The sequence below is a fragment of the Miscanthus floridulus genome, chromosome 8 (assembly GCF_019320115.1).
Source record: "Miscanthus floridulus cultivar M001 chromosome 8, ASM1932011v1, whole genome shotgun sequence".
Lineage (NCBI taxonomy): Eukaryota > Viridiplantae > Streptophyta > Magnoliopsida > Poales > Poaceae > Miscanthus > Miscanthus floridulus.
Genome location: NC_089587.1, coordinates 109,302,392 through 109,320,884, shown reverse-complemented (window position 1 = coordinate 109,320,884; position 18,493 = coordinate 109,302,392). Strand labels below are relative to the sequence as shown.

The 18,493-nt window shown below is 44.7% G+C and overlaps 1 protein-coding gene across 1 annotated transcript; it reads left to right on the top strand.

Moving 5' to 3' along the window:
* Positions 1–17,557: 17,557 nt before the first annotated feature.
* Positions 17,558–18,211, top strand: LOC136469715 (transcription factor MYB77-like). The gene has a single exon (XM_066467798.1). It carries the CDS (start codon positions 17,558–17,560, stop codon positions 18,209–18,211), a length of 654 nt encoding a protein of 217 aa, XP_066323895.1.
* Positions 18,212–18,493: the final 282 nt, after the last annotated feature.

Sequence of the window (18,493 nt, the reverse complement as noted above, 5' to 3'; positions counted from 1 at the left end):
ATGGGTTGTTCTTGCAATTATCTGATAACTCCGCAGCATCGCTGGATGGATAAGTCTGAAATCTACCCGTTGAATCGTACCGTTGTGTGGATTTGTGCCCTCCGTCATTTTAGCTGTGTCGGTAAATAGACCGTTGCGTTCTCACATGGTGCTTTAACGAGCCTGGTGGGCCGTTTTTAACACAGTAAAATCTATTTAAAGACCCTTCATCTTCTTTTTCTTTACTACCTTCAAACCCTAGCTCTCAGTCATCTGCCATCGCCATTGCCGCCGCTGTCTTTAGCGCTGCTGTCAAGTCTTTCTCTTCCCCTAGTCACTTTTTTCCTTCATTAGTATATGGGCAAGAAGAAAACCGCAAGCAAGTCCCAATCTTCCTTTGTGGACGAGGAATCTTCACTCCCTGTGATTGAGAATCAGGAATTTGTTGCCATGAGGGCCGCCCAGAAGTCTTGGCCAACTCTGATGACCACTGAGGAGCAGCTCCATGAGCTTGTCAGTGACGGTTTGATCCAGAGCAAGGCCATTGCTGAATGGAGAGTTCCAGGCGAGCATCGGGTCCCTGTCCCAGGTCCTGGTGAGATTGTCCTTTTTGTCTCTTTCATTCATGCTAGATTCTACCTTCCTGCCTCTGCTTTTCTTCATCAGTTTCTCAGCTACTTTGGGATTTGCTTGAACCATCTTGCTCCTAATGCAGTCCTTCACCTTTCTATCTTTGTTCATCTTTGTGAAGCTTTCCTCAGAATTCCCCCTTCTCTTTCTCTGTTCCATTACTTCTTTCACCTGAAACCCCAACCCCGCCGTGAAGAAACCAGCATTCTTGGTGGTTGTGGGATTCAATTTTGCTAGGGTCTTAAGAGCAAGTTCTTTGACTATGACCTGGTTGATTCTGTAAGGGATTGGCATGCCGATTGGTTTTATGCTGCCAATCTGATCCCTTCCCTTACTGTCCACTCTAGATCTAGTCCCGTGGTTAATGACCGATGGGATAAGAACCCTATGTCGCCCACTGAGGTCCAGGCAATCCAGCCACTCCTTAATAGGATTAGTATGCTGAAATAGCAGGGTTTAACCAGTTTTGGTATTGTTTCGAGTTTTCTTTGTCGCCGAGTTTAGCCTTTGAAGGAGCGAGAGCACCTTGGCTTCGAGTACTCGGGTGCTGAGGATCCTTCTCGCATGGTCCCAGCTCTTGAGCTGATTGATGAGGAGGTACTCAAGCGTCTCTAGAAGATGCTGAAGGGAGCAAGCGTTGTCCTGCCTACCGTCTCCGAGTTCTCCACCAACAACCCGCCTCCAGCTGTAAGTTGTTTTCTCCTTGTTCGGGTACTTTATGTATTCTTGTTGTATCTTTCTTTGTTTAACTTTTCCTTGTCTTGTTGTCTTATTCTCTTTTGTAGGAATTTGGGTGCAACTTTGTTGACCCAATCCCTTCTCTGGCTGTTCCCCCTATCGTGGCAAAAACTAGGAAGGAACTCGCCGTAGCTTCTGCAACCAGTAAGTCCCTAATCTCCACAGTGTTTCCTAGAGTTTCTTCTGGATTTGTTGATGTATATGAAGAATATGTTCTTCATCTAGTCCCCCGCGGTCCTTGTAGTGTCTTGAAGAGGGGATGAATGGATGGGTCTTCATCTGGCCTGCCTGCTTCCAAGAAATCTTGCAAGCCGAGTACTCCTCTAGGTACTCCAGTTGTAGCTAGCATGCTCTTTGGTGAGCATATTTATACTCTTTGTCCCTTTGTTTTCTTGTTATTGTCTTGAACCGAGTGCTTTTATTCTTTTTTCAATGGGTGCCTTGGTGGCCTTGGTCGAGACCGAGGGGGAAGAGGATGATGAAGTACCCCTTATCATGCGGCGGTGAGTTGTTTTCACATTCCCCTTCTATTGAATTTGTCCTCTTTGTTTTGACTTTTAGTCTTGATCTTTTTTGAAGTAACCGGACATCGGGTACAAGTTCTTCTGAGGCTCCCATGCCGGCTTCTTCTGAAGCTCTGGTGTTGAGTTCCTTGGTGCCAAGCTCTCCCGCACCTCCGATGCTGAGTTCTACTATGGCTCTGGCCTCGGCTTCTTCCGGGGCTCCAGTATCGGCTATACTGCTCTTGTCGCCAAGTGGCGGGGATGTTTTTGCCACTATGGTCCCCCCTGTTAGGTCTTCTTTTGGCTTCGCAAGGAAGAAGGTGGCCGTGTGAGTAGATTCTGGCTCCATCCTTTTGCTTCTGTTCTCCTTTTTCCTGGTTCTCATCGGTGATTTCTTTTATCAATTTTTAGTCCTCCGCCTTCTCTCGCTTCTTCGTTGACTTCTTCTCAGCCCTCTATCGTGCCATCGAGTACCGAGCTTCAGTATTCGTAGCATACTGTTGGTGAAGTGGCTGGCGATGGCACTGCTACAGACTTGGCCACCCTAGAGGAGACCGTGGCCATTGCGTTGGGTCCTTCTAAGGGATTGGCCTCGGCTTCTCGGGAGGTCGCTCTGGTTATTCCTTCTTCACCTCGGCCGGACTCTCCTTCTCCTTGTCTTGCCTCTAGCGGTCCTCCTTTTGCCAATGATGTGGTGCAGCAGTTCGATGCCACTCATCAGCTATCGGAATTAACTGCTGCCTGGGGAGACTTGTCATCCCTTGCGACTTCTTTTGGAGAAAAGCTCCAGGTAAGCTTTTTCATCGTTCCTTCTTTGGATGTTTGCTTTTCTTTGGTCCTTATTCTTTGTTCTTCTTTGTATCTTTTTGCTCAGTCCTTCTCTCATGATCACACCGGCTTCTTTTTCTTGTCTAAAAATGAGAAAAAGTTGTCTTCAGAAGTGAGCACCCTGAAAGCTGATCTTGATCTCCTCCGGGCTAAGCTAGAGGCTGAGCATCAAACACATTAGGATGAAGAAAAATCCCTTTGTGCCCGGGTTGTTGAGACCGAGAAGCAGAGGGATGCCGCTCTTCAGGAGGCCCGAAAGAACTCGGAGGCCGTGAAAGGCTTGGAGGCCTTGAAGAAAGAGTGCAACGATATTGAGGGTTATTTCTGTTTCTTTTTGTATTCAAACTTTTTCTTTCTGTTGACTTGTTATCTGCTGCTTTGTCTAGCTCTCTGGGTCAAAAAGCAGAAGCTCTCGGAGGGCGTTGAAGAAATGAGGACTCTCGTTTATACAAGTCACAACATGGCTGAGGAGGTAATTACTCATGCTGAAGAGGAACTTGCGCTTGCTAAGTTGATCAGGCGTGGAGCTGATAGAGATCTTGTGTAGGCTCAAAAAACCATTGAAGACTTGTCTGGTAGGTTGACGACGGCTACTGAAAACTGGAAGGCTTTGTGGAAATCCTTTCGTTCAGTGGCCGACGTTCTTCGAACTCCAGTGGATGACGGGCAATCTTGGGCTCAGTTGATTCCTCGAATTCTGACTTGTTTCTAAGAGTTCGTGAAGAGGTGCGCTCAACTATGTACCAAGAATGTTCTGGCCCAAGTCCGGGTTCTTGCTCCAGCGGTTTCTTTATCTAAGATAGCAGAGGAATCTAATAGTCAAGAATACATCGATGCTATTGAGAGGATGGAGCCTGAAGTTGAAGACTTAGCCACTAGGATAGTAGATAATCTTAATATCGTCCTCCCTTCTCCTGATGATGAGGCTTGATGTATTTGACTTTTATGCCCGTGCCTTGTGACATGACATTATACTTCTTTTTTGGAATGAAGGTCTTTTTTGCTGATGTCTTCTTTGCCTGAATGCCCTACCTATTCCTTGGATAATTTGTCGAGTACTTTTCTGTTTGAGTAAACAACTTGTGTTGACGACCTTTCTTGATCTGTCGAGTGCTTGTTTGGTCTTCTCTTGTGCACTGTAAACAACTCGTTGTATGTAGATCTTTGTGTTGACGACCTTTCTTGATCTGTCGAGTTGTAAACAACTCGTTATATGTAGATCTTGCGTTCTTTGGTATCTCCAGTGTCCAACTCGTTGTATGTAGATCTTTGTGTTGACGACCTTTCTTGATCCGTCAAGTTGTAAACAACTCCTTATATGTAGATCTTGCGTTCTTTGGTATCTCCAGTGTAGCCCCTGAGCCTCTTGCTTAGTTTCGGTTGTTTTGATTTTATTTTGGGTTCTAGCTTGTTAGCTACCCTCATCGGCGGGCTCAAGTGTGTTTTCAACTATTTTACTCTCGGCCGGGATGCTCAGGCGTATTTTTAGCCATTTTGCATTTCATTTCGGGTGTTAGCTTGTTAGCTACCCTCATCGGCGGGCTCAAGTGTCTTTTCAACTATTTTGCTCTTGGTCGGGATGCTCAGGCGTCTTTTAAGCCATTTTGCATTTTATTTTGGGTGTTAGCTTGTTAGCTACCCTCATCGGTGGGCTCAAGTGTCTTTTCAACTATTTTGCTCTCGGCCAGGATGCTCAGGCGTCTTTTCAGCCATTTTGCATTTTGTTTCGGGTGTTAGCTTGTTAGCTACCCTCATTGGCGGGCTCAAGTGTCTTTTCAACTATTTTGCTCTCGGTTGGGATGCTCAGGCGTTTTTTCAGCCATTTTGCATTTTATTTTGGGTGTTAGCTTGTTAGCTACCCTCATCGGTGGGCTCAAGTGTCTTTTCAACTATTTTGCTCTCGGCCGGGATGCTCAGGCGTCTTTTTAGCCATTTTGCATTTTATTTCGGGTGTTAGCTTGTTAGCTACCCTCATCGGTGGGCTCAAGTGTCTTTTCAACTATTTTGCTCTCGGCCAGGATGCTCAGGCGTCTTTTTAGCCATTTTGCATTTTATTTCGGGTGTTAGCTTGTTAGCTACCCTCATCGGCGGGCTCAAGTGTCTTTTCAACTATTTTGCTCTCGGCCGGGATGCTCAGGCGTATTTTTAGCCATTTTGCATTTTAAGAGACAACTCGGATAGAGCCATGGGATATATGTTTGTCAAGAAATAATCATCTTTATTGATCATGAATATTGATGTGTTACAATGGTACATTGTGGTATCTTTGTTGATCATGAACATTGATCTCTTGTGTCTTGTATACATATTCTCCCTTGATTTGTTTTTATGCGTAGAATCTTCGTAGCTGACTGATGTGCCATGTATTGTTGACTTCTTTTTCGTCTTCAGTTATGAGCTTGTATGTGCCTGGTCCGATGACTTTTGCGACGATAAAAGGACCTTCCCATGGACTGAGTAGTTTATGGCGCTCGTTAGTTTTTTGTATTCTTCTTAGTGCTAAGTCTCCGACTTGTAATGATCGAGACCGAGTATTCTTGTTGTAGTGGCTCCTTAGTCCCTGTAGGTATTTTGCTGATTGCAGAGTAGCATTTACTCTGACTTCTTCTGTGCTGTTGAGTTCTAATCTTCGGGTGTGTTCTGCTTCTCCTTCGTCGTATTGTTCTATCCTTGGTGACGTCCAGATTAGGTCTGCGGGTAGTACGGCTTCTGATCCATATACTAGGAAGAAAGGTGAGTATCCGGTGACTCTGCTTATTTGAGTCCTTAGCCCCCATATAACTTTGGGTAATTCTTCGATCCATTTTGACCCATAGTCTATTAGTTCTTCATACAATCTTGGCTTTAGTCCGGCTAGTATGAGTCCATTGGCCCTTTCTACCTATCCGTTGGCTTCTGGATGTGCGACCGATGCATAATCTATACTAAAGCCACAATCCTGTGCCCAACTTTTGAATTCTGTAGCTATGAATGGAGAACTCAAATCTGTGATGATTCGATTTGGCATGCCGAAACAGTGCATAATATCTTGGATGAACTCGACTACTTTGGCTGCGTTGTATTTTGCGAGTGGTTTGTATTTGATCCACTTGGTGAACTTGTCAATTGCTACAAAGATGTACTTGAAACTACCATTTGCTTTCTTGAGAGGTCCTACTTGATCTAGCCCCCAGCAGGAGAAAGGCTAAGCAGGTGGAATGCAGATGAGGTTGTGGGCTAGCACATGAGCTTGTCTTGTGAACATCTGACAACCTTTGCATCTTCTAACGAGTTCTTCTATGTCTTTCAAAGCGGTTGGCTAGTAGAAACCCGTGCGGAATGCTTTGCCGACTAGTGTTCTTGAAGCCGCGTGATTTCCACAGCAGCCTGAGTGTATTTCATCTAGGATTTGTTTGCCTTCTTCAAATGAGATGCATTTTAGGAGTACTCCTGATGATACAGCTCTTCTGTATAGCTTGTTTCCTACTAGGACATAATTCTTGCTTCTACGGACGACTTGTGTGGCTTGCTATTTTTTTGCTGGCAACTTATTTTCTTTGATGTAATCAATAAAAACCTATGTCCATGATGTGTTGATCACCAGAATCTGGTTGCCTTTGGCTATGAGTTCTGTGGTTGTCTCACTGGGTTGTTTGATAGAAGGAGCTGATAACTCCTCTATGAATACGCCGGGTGGGACTTCCGCCCTGTTGGATCCAAGCTTGGCAAGAACATCTACTGTAATGTTGGGGTCTTGCAGGACATGTAGAATTTCTAGTCCTTGGAAGTGTTTTTCGAGTTTTTGGATTTCAGCACAGTAGGCACCCATGTTCTCTTTGGTGCAATCCCAATCTTTGTTGACTTGGTTGATGACTACTGCCGAATCGTCGTATACGAGTAATCGCTTGATTCCGAGTGTAATAGCCACTCTTAGCCCATGTATGAGAGCTTCATACTCTGCTTCGTTGTTGGTGGCTTGCCATAATATCTGAAGGACATACTTTAGTTGTCTTCCGTCTGGTGAAATTAGGAGGACGCCTACACCCGCTCCTCCTAGCTTAAGTGATCCATCAAAGTACATCTTCCAATGATCAAGGATAGCGCTTGATACGGGTTGTTGGATTTCTATCCATTCAGCAACAAAATCAGCAAGGGCTTGAGATTTAATTGCTTTCCGCGGGGTAAAACCGATGTGGAGAGCACCGAGCTCAACCGCCCATTTGGATATGCGTCCTGTTGTGTCTTGGTTGCGGAAGATGTCTCCTAGTAGGAAATCTGTCACCACGGTAATCTTGTGGATCTCAAAGTAGTGACGAAGCTTGCGTGAAGTAATCAGTAGGGCATAGAGTAGTTTTTGCACGTGCGGATATCAAATTTTTTATTCTGATAGCACTTCGCTGATATAGTATACTGGGTGTTGTACTTTATATACGCGCCCTTCTTCTTCTCTTTCCACTACTATTGCCATGCTGACTACAGTAGTAGTTGCTACAATGTATAGCATCATGTCTTCGTCTTTCTTTGGAGGCGTGAGGACTGGTGAGGAGGTGAGGTATGCCTTAAGTTTTTTGAAAGCTTCATTGGCCTCTTCTGTCCACTCAAACTTGTCTGTCTTCTTTAGTAGTTTAAAGAAAGGCAACCCTTTTTGGTTGAGTCTTGATATGAAATGGTTAAGTGCCACCATGCAGCCTGTTAGTTTTTGTACTTCTTTGATGTTTCGAGGGGGGCCCATCTTAGTTATTGCTCAAATTTGCTTGGTGCTTGCTTTGATTCTACGATGACTGACCAAGAAACCGAGTAGTTGTCCTAAGGGAACTCCGAATACACACTTATTTGGGTTTAATTTCCACCTCCACCTCTTTAGGTTCTCGAAGGTTTGTTTTAAGTCATTAATCAGTGTATCCGGGTTCTTTGTTTTTACGACCACGTCGTCTACGTATGCTTCTATGTTTTCGCCGATCTGATTACCGAGGCATGTTTGGATGGCTCTTTGGTAAGTGGCTCCAACATTCTTGAGTCCAAACGACATTGTCTTGTAGCAGTAGGCGCCGAACGGAGTGATGAAAGATGTCTTGCTTTGGTCTTGTTCTTTTAATGCGATTTGGTGATACCCAGAATAGCAATCAAGAAAAGATAATAAGGCCGATCCTGCTGTTGAATCAACTATCTGATCAATGCATGGTAGCCCGAACGGATCTTTTGGGCAGTGTTTGTTGAGATCTGTGTAGTCAACACACATGTGCCACTCGTCTGTGTTCTTTTTCTGCACTAGAACTGGATTTACTAGCCAATCTGGATGGAGGATTTCCCTGATGAATCCAGCTGCCATTAGTTTTGTAATTTCCTTTTTAATTGCTGCCTTCTTGTTGGGAGAGAATCATCATAGTCGTTGCTTTAGAGGCTTGGAGCCTTCATTGGTTTTAATTCTGTGCTCAGCCAACTCCCTTGGCACCCCTGGCATGTCGGCCGGCTTCCAAGCAAAAATGTCTTTGTTGTCCCAAAGAAAGTTGGTGAGCGCGAGTTCCTATTTTGCCGATAGGTGAGCACTGATGGTTGCTGTTTTTGTGGGGTCACTAGTGCCTAGGTCGATTTGCTTCACGTTGGCTTCTTTTGGTGGAGCTAGGATGCTTGGTCTCTTAGTCGGTATCTCTAGTTCTTCTTGGCTTGTTTCTGCTGCGATAGTGGTTATTTCTTTTCTCCCATTATTTGCCTGTGCCTTTGCTACAATTTGGATCGCCTGTACATCATAGTCAAATGCGCGCTTTAAGTCACTCCGAAGAGAAAGGACTCCGTTAGGCCCTGGCATCTTGAGCAATAGGTACGGATAATGTGGTATTGCCATGAATTTTGCTAGCGCCGGTCGCCCAAGAATTGCATGATATGAGGAATCGAAATCTGCGACTTCAAATTTGATGAACTCTGTGCGGTAGTTCGAGGGAGTCCCAAAGGTAATCGGTAGAGTGATTTGTCCAAGTGGCATTGCTACCTTGCCGGGTACTATGCCGTAAAAAGGTGTGCTTGTTGGTGTGATCATCCCAGCGAGTTGTAGTCCCATCTTCCTTAGAGTTTCTGAAAAGATGATGTTGAGTCCTGCTCCTCCATCAATTAGTACTTTCGTGACAGTCATGTCGGCAATGGTTGGATCTAGAACCAATGGGTAATGGCCTACGTTTCCTACGCTGGTCCACTGGTCTTCTCTTGAGAATTGGATTGGGTATTCTGACTAGTTGAGATATCTTGGAGTAGCGGGTTCTGCGGCCATAATTGTTCGTAGCGCTAGCTTTTCCTAATGTTTGCTTCTGGAGTCTGGAATCCCAGCAAAGATTACCGCTACTGTCCCTCTAGATTTTTGGAATCCCTTATAATTATGGTTGTCTTCTTCTTTTTTCTAATTGTCTTTTTATTGTTTCCCTTGCTATCTTTTCTAGTGTACCTTTCGTTGAAGGTGTAGCAATTTCCAATGGTGTGCCTCCCGTTAGGGTGCAAAGGGCAACGTATGTTCTCGATGTCGTCATATCTTCTAGGCTTGGTAAATTTCTTTGATTTGTCAGCCATTGCTATTGTGTTGTTTGGACCTTGCTTTCTCTCCTGATGCCTGTTGTTTCGAGGATTTTGCCTGTCCGGGTTGTCTCTATTATTCCTTTCTAGAAATCTTTCCTTTATTTTTTCTTCCGCGGTAATCATCTTTTCTACTGTTCTTCTGAATTCTTCGTTATTTCTTGGGTTTTCTTTGCAGAAGTCTTGGAATTGCCACCTAGCCATGATTCTGTGAGAGAAGGCTTCGATTACTTCTCGTTGTGTGATGTCATGTACTTGAGCTCGTAGTTCGCCAAATCGTCGATAGTAATTTCTGAGACTTTCACCTCCTTTCTGCTTGAGTCCTTTTAATTCTACATGGGTGATTGGATGTGTAATAATTCCTACAAAATTTCCATAGAAAGCTCTTTGTAAGTCTTCCCAATTTCTGATTGATCCAAGATTTAATTTGTCAAACCATTGAAGCGGCATGGTTTCTAGGGCCATGGGGAAGAACAAGGTTTTGATGTCATCGTCTCCTCCGACTAGTTCGATCGATTGTGAGTAAATCCTGAGCCATTGCTTAGGTTCGGTCTTGCCATTGTACTTGGAGTGGTTGGACGGCTTGAATTTGTGAGGTAGTCGAATCAATGCAAGTCTGTTTGCAAAATAGGGAAATCTATCATGTGTTCTAGCTTCTGTATATTCTGATTCTGTACCCCCTTCTTGCTAGCTGTCGTCTTGGTAAGAGTAGTTTTGTGTGGCCGTCCGAGTAGGTGCTCTGCTCCTGTCCTTTCTTGGTTGCTCGACTCGGTTATTTTGACTATGATTTCTTCGGCTTCCTCCGTTGTGACTTCCACTTGGTCCTAGTCTTTCAAAAGCAGACTTTCTTTGATTTTGGTCTTCTTGTTCATGAGATGTTGCCTTTCTGTCATTCGTTTTAAAGATTGTTGATCGAAGGAAATCTCGAAGCTATTCTTGTTTCTCATTGGGGTGTGAGGTTGCCTTGAGTTCTTCTAGTGCTTCTCGGATCTTATCGTAGGGAGTACTCGCTGCTCGTCCTTCTTCGATTTCTCGTTCTGATTTTCTTCTATTGTACTCGGCTAGGTCTGATTCATATTTGTTCCAAGTGTATTTCCGCTATTTCGCACGGTGTTGCCGTCCTTGTTTCAATTTGTTCTTTCTTTCTCTTGCTTGCTTCTGGCTCTTAGTCTCACCATCGTATCCCTAGATAAATGGTGATATATTGGACTCGGATTCATCTGAAGACCTTATGTTGGGTGCTTTTGGGGGGGATCAATGGTGATCGAGGACAGCGAATCATGAGTACTTCTCTAGCGTGAGTTGTTCTATCATCATTGTTGATTTCTATATTGGTAGAGCTGTTGATGACTTCAGTAGAGGTTTCAAAGTCATAGATGGAATCTCCTTCTTGGTAGGGTAGAATTGCTGTTGCTGTGTCGTCGACCAGTTGGGCGTCGTCATCCTCAGGAACGGTATCTGGCCAGTGAATGATGCAGTCCTGAGATGTTATGGTTAAAATGAGACCTTCCTAGGCTCCCTTCAGTGGCATTCTAAGCATGGAATAAGTCGATCCTTCGTGCCATGTCTGATAGGATGTTGCCATGTTGTGGAATCCAAACAGAAAAAGATCTAACTTCTTTGAAGTATTCTGGGTGTGCTCCGAGTAGTACTCCTGATAGGTTGGCATCATGTCTTGGGGCTTTGTCAGAAAAGAACTCGGTCTTCCGAAAGAACTCGGATAAGACTTCTTTTCGGAAGCAGAACTTGAGTTTGAATCGGATATGTGATCTTGCGAGAACTTAGTCGGATTGAGCTGTGCGAATCTTCTGGCGAGCTGATCTGTCGTTATCGTCGAAATAGGATGATCCTGATGATGATCTGATTCTTCAAGGAGACATCATTGGAGCTTGCCATCGTTGCCTACCTTGTAGATCCATGAACCGAAGATGAAGATTGATCCCTTTGGGAAGATCATTTTGTCAAGGTCCATCGAGCTCTTGGATGCAAAGTCACCGAAAGCCCCTACCTAGCGCACTAGCTGTCGATGTTTGACCACCGATAGCCTGCCATGGGGGTACCCGGGGCAGTATGTTTGGGCTCTAGCATATGCTGAACTTGATGGTTAACGCAAGAGACAGTCGATTTATCCTGGTTCAGGCCCTCGATCGTAGATCGAGTAATAGCCCTACGTCCAGTCGGCGTTAGCCTTTGCGTTGGATTGATTATGAAGTGTTGTGTTGTACAATTGCTCTATTGAACTCCCGATCTAAGGAGCCCTGCCCTCCTTTATATAGTCAGGAGGTTAGAGTCCTAGTCGGTTTACAATGAGAGTTCCTAGTAGGATTACAGAGTAATACTACTACTAAGATTACAGGAGGAGAGTCCTAATTGGACTAGGTCTTCTTCCTTCCTTGCGAGGTACCCTATGGGTCCGTACCAACACTGATTCGCATCAACTTCGATTTCCAAGCTACTAACCATGCTAGCTAGGGAATTCATTTCTCGATCACTGGTATTTCATCATCACCTACGAAGTTTGTACTACAAACTTTATTAAAGTTTCATCTATGCGTTCTATAGCATTTTCATTCAATAAAAATTCGTTTACATCCCTAAGTGATATAATGCGACAGTGAAATGTAGCTTTCGTTTCGCGTTTCCAACGATCGTTTCGAGTGGCAGAAATTGATTTACACACTATTTTACATACACTATCACATAAACATGATGCTCATGACATGTTTCAGCAAAAGATTTTTAGTGTAACACCGAGGGTGTTACAACCGAGATCCTTCATATCAAACCTTGAGGACAAGAACTTCTTTGTTTCTAGTAGTAGATTAACATCACTGCTAGCAAGCAAGATGTCATCCACATACAAGACTAGGAAAATGTATTTCCTATTCTTGAACTTTGCATAAACTCAATTGTCTTCTATATTTTCTTAAAACCCAAACTTTCTTATTGTACTATCAAACTTCAAATACTACTGTGTTGAAGCTTGTTTTAATCCGTAAATAGATTTCTTCAGGCGACATCCCATGTGTTCTTTTCCTTCCACAACAAAACCTTTCGGTTATGCCATGTAAACATTTTCCTTCAAATCCCCGTTTATGAGCGCCGTCTTTACATCCAATTGATGTAATTCGAAGTCATAATGTGCTACAAGCGCCATTATCAATCTAAAAGAATCCTTATATGAGACTGGAGAAAATGTCTCATTGTAATCTATGCCTTCTCTTTGCGTGAAACCTTTTGCCACAAGTCATGCTTTAAACATTTCTATATTCCCTTTGGAGTCATGTTTAGTTTTGTAGACCCATTTATAGCCTACTATCTTGGCTCCTTTAGGAATTGTTTCTAAGTTCCAAACTCTGTTGGTTTTCATTGATTTCATTTCATCTTCCATGGCTTCAAGCCACTTGGATGAGTGAGCGCTTCTCATAGATTCTTCAAATGAGGTGGGATCACCCTCCATTTGAAATTCCTCACATTCATAAACTTCATAATCATTAGGAATGACTGATCTCCTGACTCTTTGAAACCTTCTAGAGGCCTCGTTAGATGATGCTTGTTCTATATGAGACTATTGTTGCTCTTTCTCATGTGTGACAATGGGTTCTATAGGATCTTGAAGGACAGATTCCTCATGTTCATTCATTGTTGCCATAGGAGAACTAACAACAGGTGCTGTTGCTACAGTGTCTTGCACTGTTGGTCCAGCAACAACAGGTAGCGTGAAGAATGGCTCCTGAACCATAGGAGTGGGCACATATACCCGCTTCTCTTCAAAACTAATTTCTCATGCTACCTTGCTCCCCCTGATCATATCATCCTCCAAGAAGACATCGTGACTTGTTTCTACAAACTTTGTTTGTCTATTAGGATAATAGAAGTGATAACCTTTTGACTTTTCTGGATAGCCAATGAAATGATAGCTGATTGTCTTGGAGTCCAGCTTTCCTATGTTTGGGTTAAATACTTTTGCCTTAACTGGACAACCCCACACATGTAAATAGTTTAGTGAGGGTTCATTTCCAGTCCACAACTCATATGGTGTTTTAGGCACCGACTTACTTGGCACTCGATTAAGAATATGAATGGCGGTTTTTAATGCCTCCATCCATAAACTTATTGGTAAGGTAGAGTAACTTATTATGCTTTTTACCATATCCATTAAGGTACGGTTGCGTCTTTCAGCTACTCTATTCTACTGAGGCTCGCCCGGTGTAGAATACTGGGCTACTATGTCATTTTTCTATAAGTACCTTGCAAAGGGTCTAGGAACTTGGCCATATGGAGTGTGTCAATCGTAGTACTCCCCCCACGGTCGGACCTTACTATCTTAATCTTTAAGTTGTGCTGATTTTCTACTTCAGCCTTGAATATTTTAAATTTATCCAATGCTTCCGATCTTTCCTTAATTGGATAAATATAGCCAAAACGTGAGTAGTCATCTGTGAATGTTATAAATGAATCATAACCATCCACACTCTTCATAGGAAAAGGACCACAGATATTTGTGTGAATTATTTCTAAAATTCCTACGCTTCGTTTGTCATCTTTCTTTATTTTCTTAACATACTTTCCTTTTATGCAATCTATACATTGTTCTAAATCTGAAAATTCTAAGGGCGAAAGAATTGATTTCTTAATCAATCACTCTATTCTTCCCCTCGAAATATGGCCTAAACGACAGTGCCATAATTTTAAAGATATGTCATGCACTCTCTTCCGCTTATTTATTGCATTCATAGATGAGGAAGCATTCTCATTCTCAGTACTTACATCATTTAAATTCTCAGAAAGTGATAATAAATAAAGCTTGTCTTGTCGGAAGGCAAGACCAACATATTTATTATTATAAACAATCTGACATTTGTCATTACCAAAATGGCAATCATATCCATCATCATCTAAATGTGAAACACTTATTAAGTTTCTTCGTAAAGAGGGTACAAATAAAACATCTGAAAGCTTAAGTAGAAAACCATCAACTAATTCTAGAGAAAGATCTCCAATGGCTTCAACTTCAGCTTTAACTCTATTTGCTACTTGAATTCTTCTTTCTCCTCTTTGCAGGGTCCTCCTCGTACGAAATCACTGTAATGAATTTGTAACATGAACAGTTGCACCCGAATCAATCCACCAAGTAGATTTTGCATAATTTAAATATAAGGATCCATCTATGAATGTAACAAAATCCTCACCTCTCTTCAGAAGGTTCTTTAGAAAGTCTAGACAGTCTCTCTGGTAGTGTCCATGCTTCTTGCACCATTTGCACTGATCCTTTTCAACTTGAGCATTATTGTTCTTCTGATGATGCTCAGTCTGAGAGGCTTTCCCTTGAGGTTTAGGATTTTTATTGAAGTTATTTTTCTTGTCATTCATAAGGTTAGCAGAGTCACCCTGTAAGGACTTCAGCCTCTCCTCTTGTTGAACACATATTGCGATGAACTTCTCTATATCCCACTTGTCGAGCTGCATGTTGTAGTTAACAACAAATGTTTCATATTCCTTTGGTAAGGAAGCAAAAATCAAATAAATCAGGAACTCATCCTTGAGCCCCAAATCTGTTGGCTTCAGCTTCGAAGCCATGTTTCTCATCTTCAGTATGTGCTCTCTGATACCGCCACCAATATATTTTTCATTGAACAATTTCTTGATCAATGTACTGGCATAAGCCTTTGAAGAGCCAGTGAACTGACTCTCCACCTTCTTAAGATACTCCGTGGTGGTATCACAGTCTAGAATAGACCCCTTATAGCATCTGAAATTGTGGACTTAGCCACCATCAAGCACTTGCGGTTTGAAATATCTCATTTCTTGCATTCGAGATCATACTTCATCCGCACTTCTACAAGATCTCGCTGTCGAGCAGTGAAATCAGTATCAGACTCATTTTTTCCCTCACCGGGTCCACCGGCTCAGTAGGACACGGGGAGGTTAGCGCTAAGTCATTCTCGAACAGCGCAAATGCGAGCTCATACCTCTCTCGCCATACTCTGTAATTGGCCCCTTCTAGAGGTGGTATGTGCGAGATAAATGCCATTGGGTTAAGTCCTGAAAACACCATCAGAGATAGTGAGAAAATATGATATTATAATTGCATGCTTTAATTTAACGTTGGTCAAAATTAAAGCATACAATATTCTGATACACTAATTCTATATCACCGTTGGACAGAAATATAATTAATGTATGGAAAACTTATGACTAAATATTATAATATTGCTATTATCAACGTTGGTCAGAAAAATAACAATATTATAATTTACTGATTAAAATTGACTACTCTTCAAATTAAATTCTTCCATTGGTTCGAATTTAATATGAAGATTATAAACTTTAATATTGCAGCGAAAACTTGAATAAATAATAATTATCTACTTTTCAGAAGCATTTTCTTGTTCATATCTACTTTCTGGAAAAAAGTAACACGTTGGTGTAATTTTACTAGAAATTTTAAACGTTCAAAATTCATTCAAATCTGCTTCTAAAAATTAAATAAACTTCAAATCATTTCTTGCTCTTTATTTTGGCCCAGCCTGCAGCAACAGTAAATGTCCCAGCAGCAACAGTGCACGCGCACGCGCTCGCGACGCCTCCCCCACGCCCAGGCCGCAACCTGGGCCTAGGCTAGGAAACTTTAATCCCGCCTGGGCTCATTTTGGCCCGATGACGTTCCAGCCGTCGGATCAGATCTGACGGCAGTTCGCTCGCGTCGCTCGATCAAAACGACGACCTCAACTGCTCCTCTAAAACCATAATGCCATTCTATTCTCCTCCTTCTCTCTCTCAGCGCAACAACAGTGAGCGACCAAGCGAAGACGAGAGCGAAGAGAGGTGGTGGCGCCGTCGTCAGCCCTCTCACCGGCGCGCGCGTTCCCCAGCAGGTGAGCGCGCCACCGTCGAGCAGTCTGGGCGTCAGTGCCCTAATCCCCACGCTCATTGCGGTGAGAAGCTCTTGAAAACCCTAGATCTGACCGTTCTCTTCTCCACCTTGTCTCTCTCAGCCCCACGACAACACCAAGTGAGGTGAGGCAATGACGGCGCCTTCGTCGTCGCGCGCGTGCTCCCCAGCGGGTGAGCACGCCGCCGTCGAGCGGTCTAGCCGCGGCGCCCTTGGCCAGAGCACGCGCCCGCTCAACGTGCAGCGGCGGCTCGACCCTTCTTCTCGCGCGCCAACGAGGCGGCAGCGCGGTGCAGTGGTGAAGTAGGCCTCTTCCCCTTTCCTTTTCTTCTCTGATTGGATTTCTCTTTCTTTTCTCCTCGGATCTATCCAATTTAGGGTTGGGGATGGGGTTAGGATCGAGATTAGGGTTAGAGTTTCCTTACTATTCATCTTCCCCGAGCGGTTCACGCGGGTTAGGATTAGGGTTTGAGTTGCTTTTCAAAACCAAGACCCTTTCTTACTGTTTTTCTTCACCTGATTAGGGTTTTGGGTTCGATGAACCCTCTGTTTTGATCCAAAACCGAATCTATCATCTCCTTCTAAATGCTGCTACTCGGTTTTCTTATCCGATAGGCTAGATTTACACCTAGTTAGGCGTCTGATACAATTGATAGACCTAAAACAGGATCACTAGCCATAGATCTAGCGTGTCTACTTATTTTTGGAATGAACAGCTACTAGTATAGGATAAGAGATAGAGTGAGAGAGAGAGGGGTGAAGGGGGTGCAAACCATCGGCCGCCTTGGAGGAAGACGGGCTCGCCATCGCGGTGCTTGGTGAAGACCCGGTGACGGTGCTGTGCCGAAGGGCGGCGGTGCAGTGGTGGCGTTGGCCGGTGGTGGTGCTTCCCGTCGCTGGCAGCACCCCTCTGTGATCGGTTAGGGTTTAGGACTGTAGGTGGGGTGCTAGGCGGCGCAGGCGAACCTCGTGCTTGGTGCCCCGGACCCCACCTCCTATTTATGACGCTTTGCGATGGGGACCCACCAACCATATTAAGGTTGGACACCCCCGATTAGGGCGTGGATCAAAGGGCCTAAAGGGCCTAATGGGCCGTTGGGCCAATCGGTACACATCAACTTACAATTTCAGTCATTTGAATTTCTAATTGTATAGAGTTGTACAAATCATGGATTATTGTCCCAAGCAGTTCTTAAATTCTGTTAAGTCACAATTTACAAAGCATGGCCACTCAGTTTACCAAGAACAAGCAACCCCTTCTGGCCTCCACTAGAAACTTTCCATATATCCGATGAATTCCTAATTTCATTCCATTTGTACGACGCAACGCGGATGAAGCGGATGACTATATATATAGGCATGCGGCGCGGCGTAACCTAATCCAACCTCTTGCTAAGCGGCATTTGCCCTACGTGGCAGGCGTCGTACCCTGCAGGGAGCGGGGGGCATGGCGATGGCGGCGCAGTGCGGCGAGGGCAAGGCGGCGGAGTGCAAGAAGACGCCATGGACGGAGAAGGAGGACGAGGCGCTGCGGCGGGCGGTGCGGGAGCACAGGCGGCAGAACTGGGCGGCCATCGCGGGCTCGGTGGCCGGGCGCGGCGCCAAGTCGTGCCGGCTGCGGTGGTGCCAGCACCTGGCGCCGGAGCTGGACAGCCGTCCCTTCATGCCCGAGGAGGACGCGCGCATCGTCGAGCTGCAGCGCGTGCACGGCAACAAGTGGGCCACTATCGCGCGCTTCCTCCACGGCCGGTCCGACAACGCCGTCAAGAACCGCTGGAACTCCGCGCTCCGCAAGATGCAGCAGGGCTACCCCGCCGCCGCCGCCGCGGAGGACGACGCCGACGGCACCGAGGACACCGACCGTCAGGCGGAGGCCGTGGCGTGCCTCGATCTGTTCCCACTGAGTGCTGGAGCGATGGGGGAGGCCACTGCGGCAGATCGGTTGGTCGTACGTGAGGAGGAGGGCGACGTGGCGGTGGAGCCGATCGGCCTGAAGCTGGGGTCGCCGGGGCTGAGCGATGCGGAGCTGGCGCTCAGCCTGGGGCCCGTGCCTCCATCGCCGAATCGTGGAGAAGCAGCTTCCTTCCGGCTATGTCTTTGATGGTTTGATATCGATTTCGTCCTTGGCCATTGCAGATTGCACCGCGCGTGAAATTTTATATATGAAGATGAGCTAGCAAAGTTTGTGAGGAATTAATATAGTTCCATTTTCAGAATCCAAATTTCACTTTACTCGATAATTCTCTTGGTTCTGCTCCTCAGACCTACAAAACCAGATTACTGATCATGAGGCTAAAAACTCCTACCTCTGTCCGGTGCTACATGTGTGAGCGCTATCATCTATTGGTGGATCCATGTGGTTCAAAGTTTAGTTGACTACTAA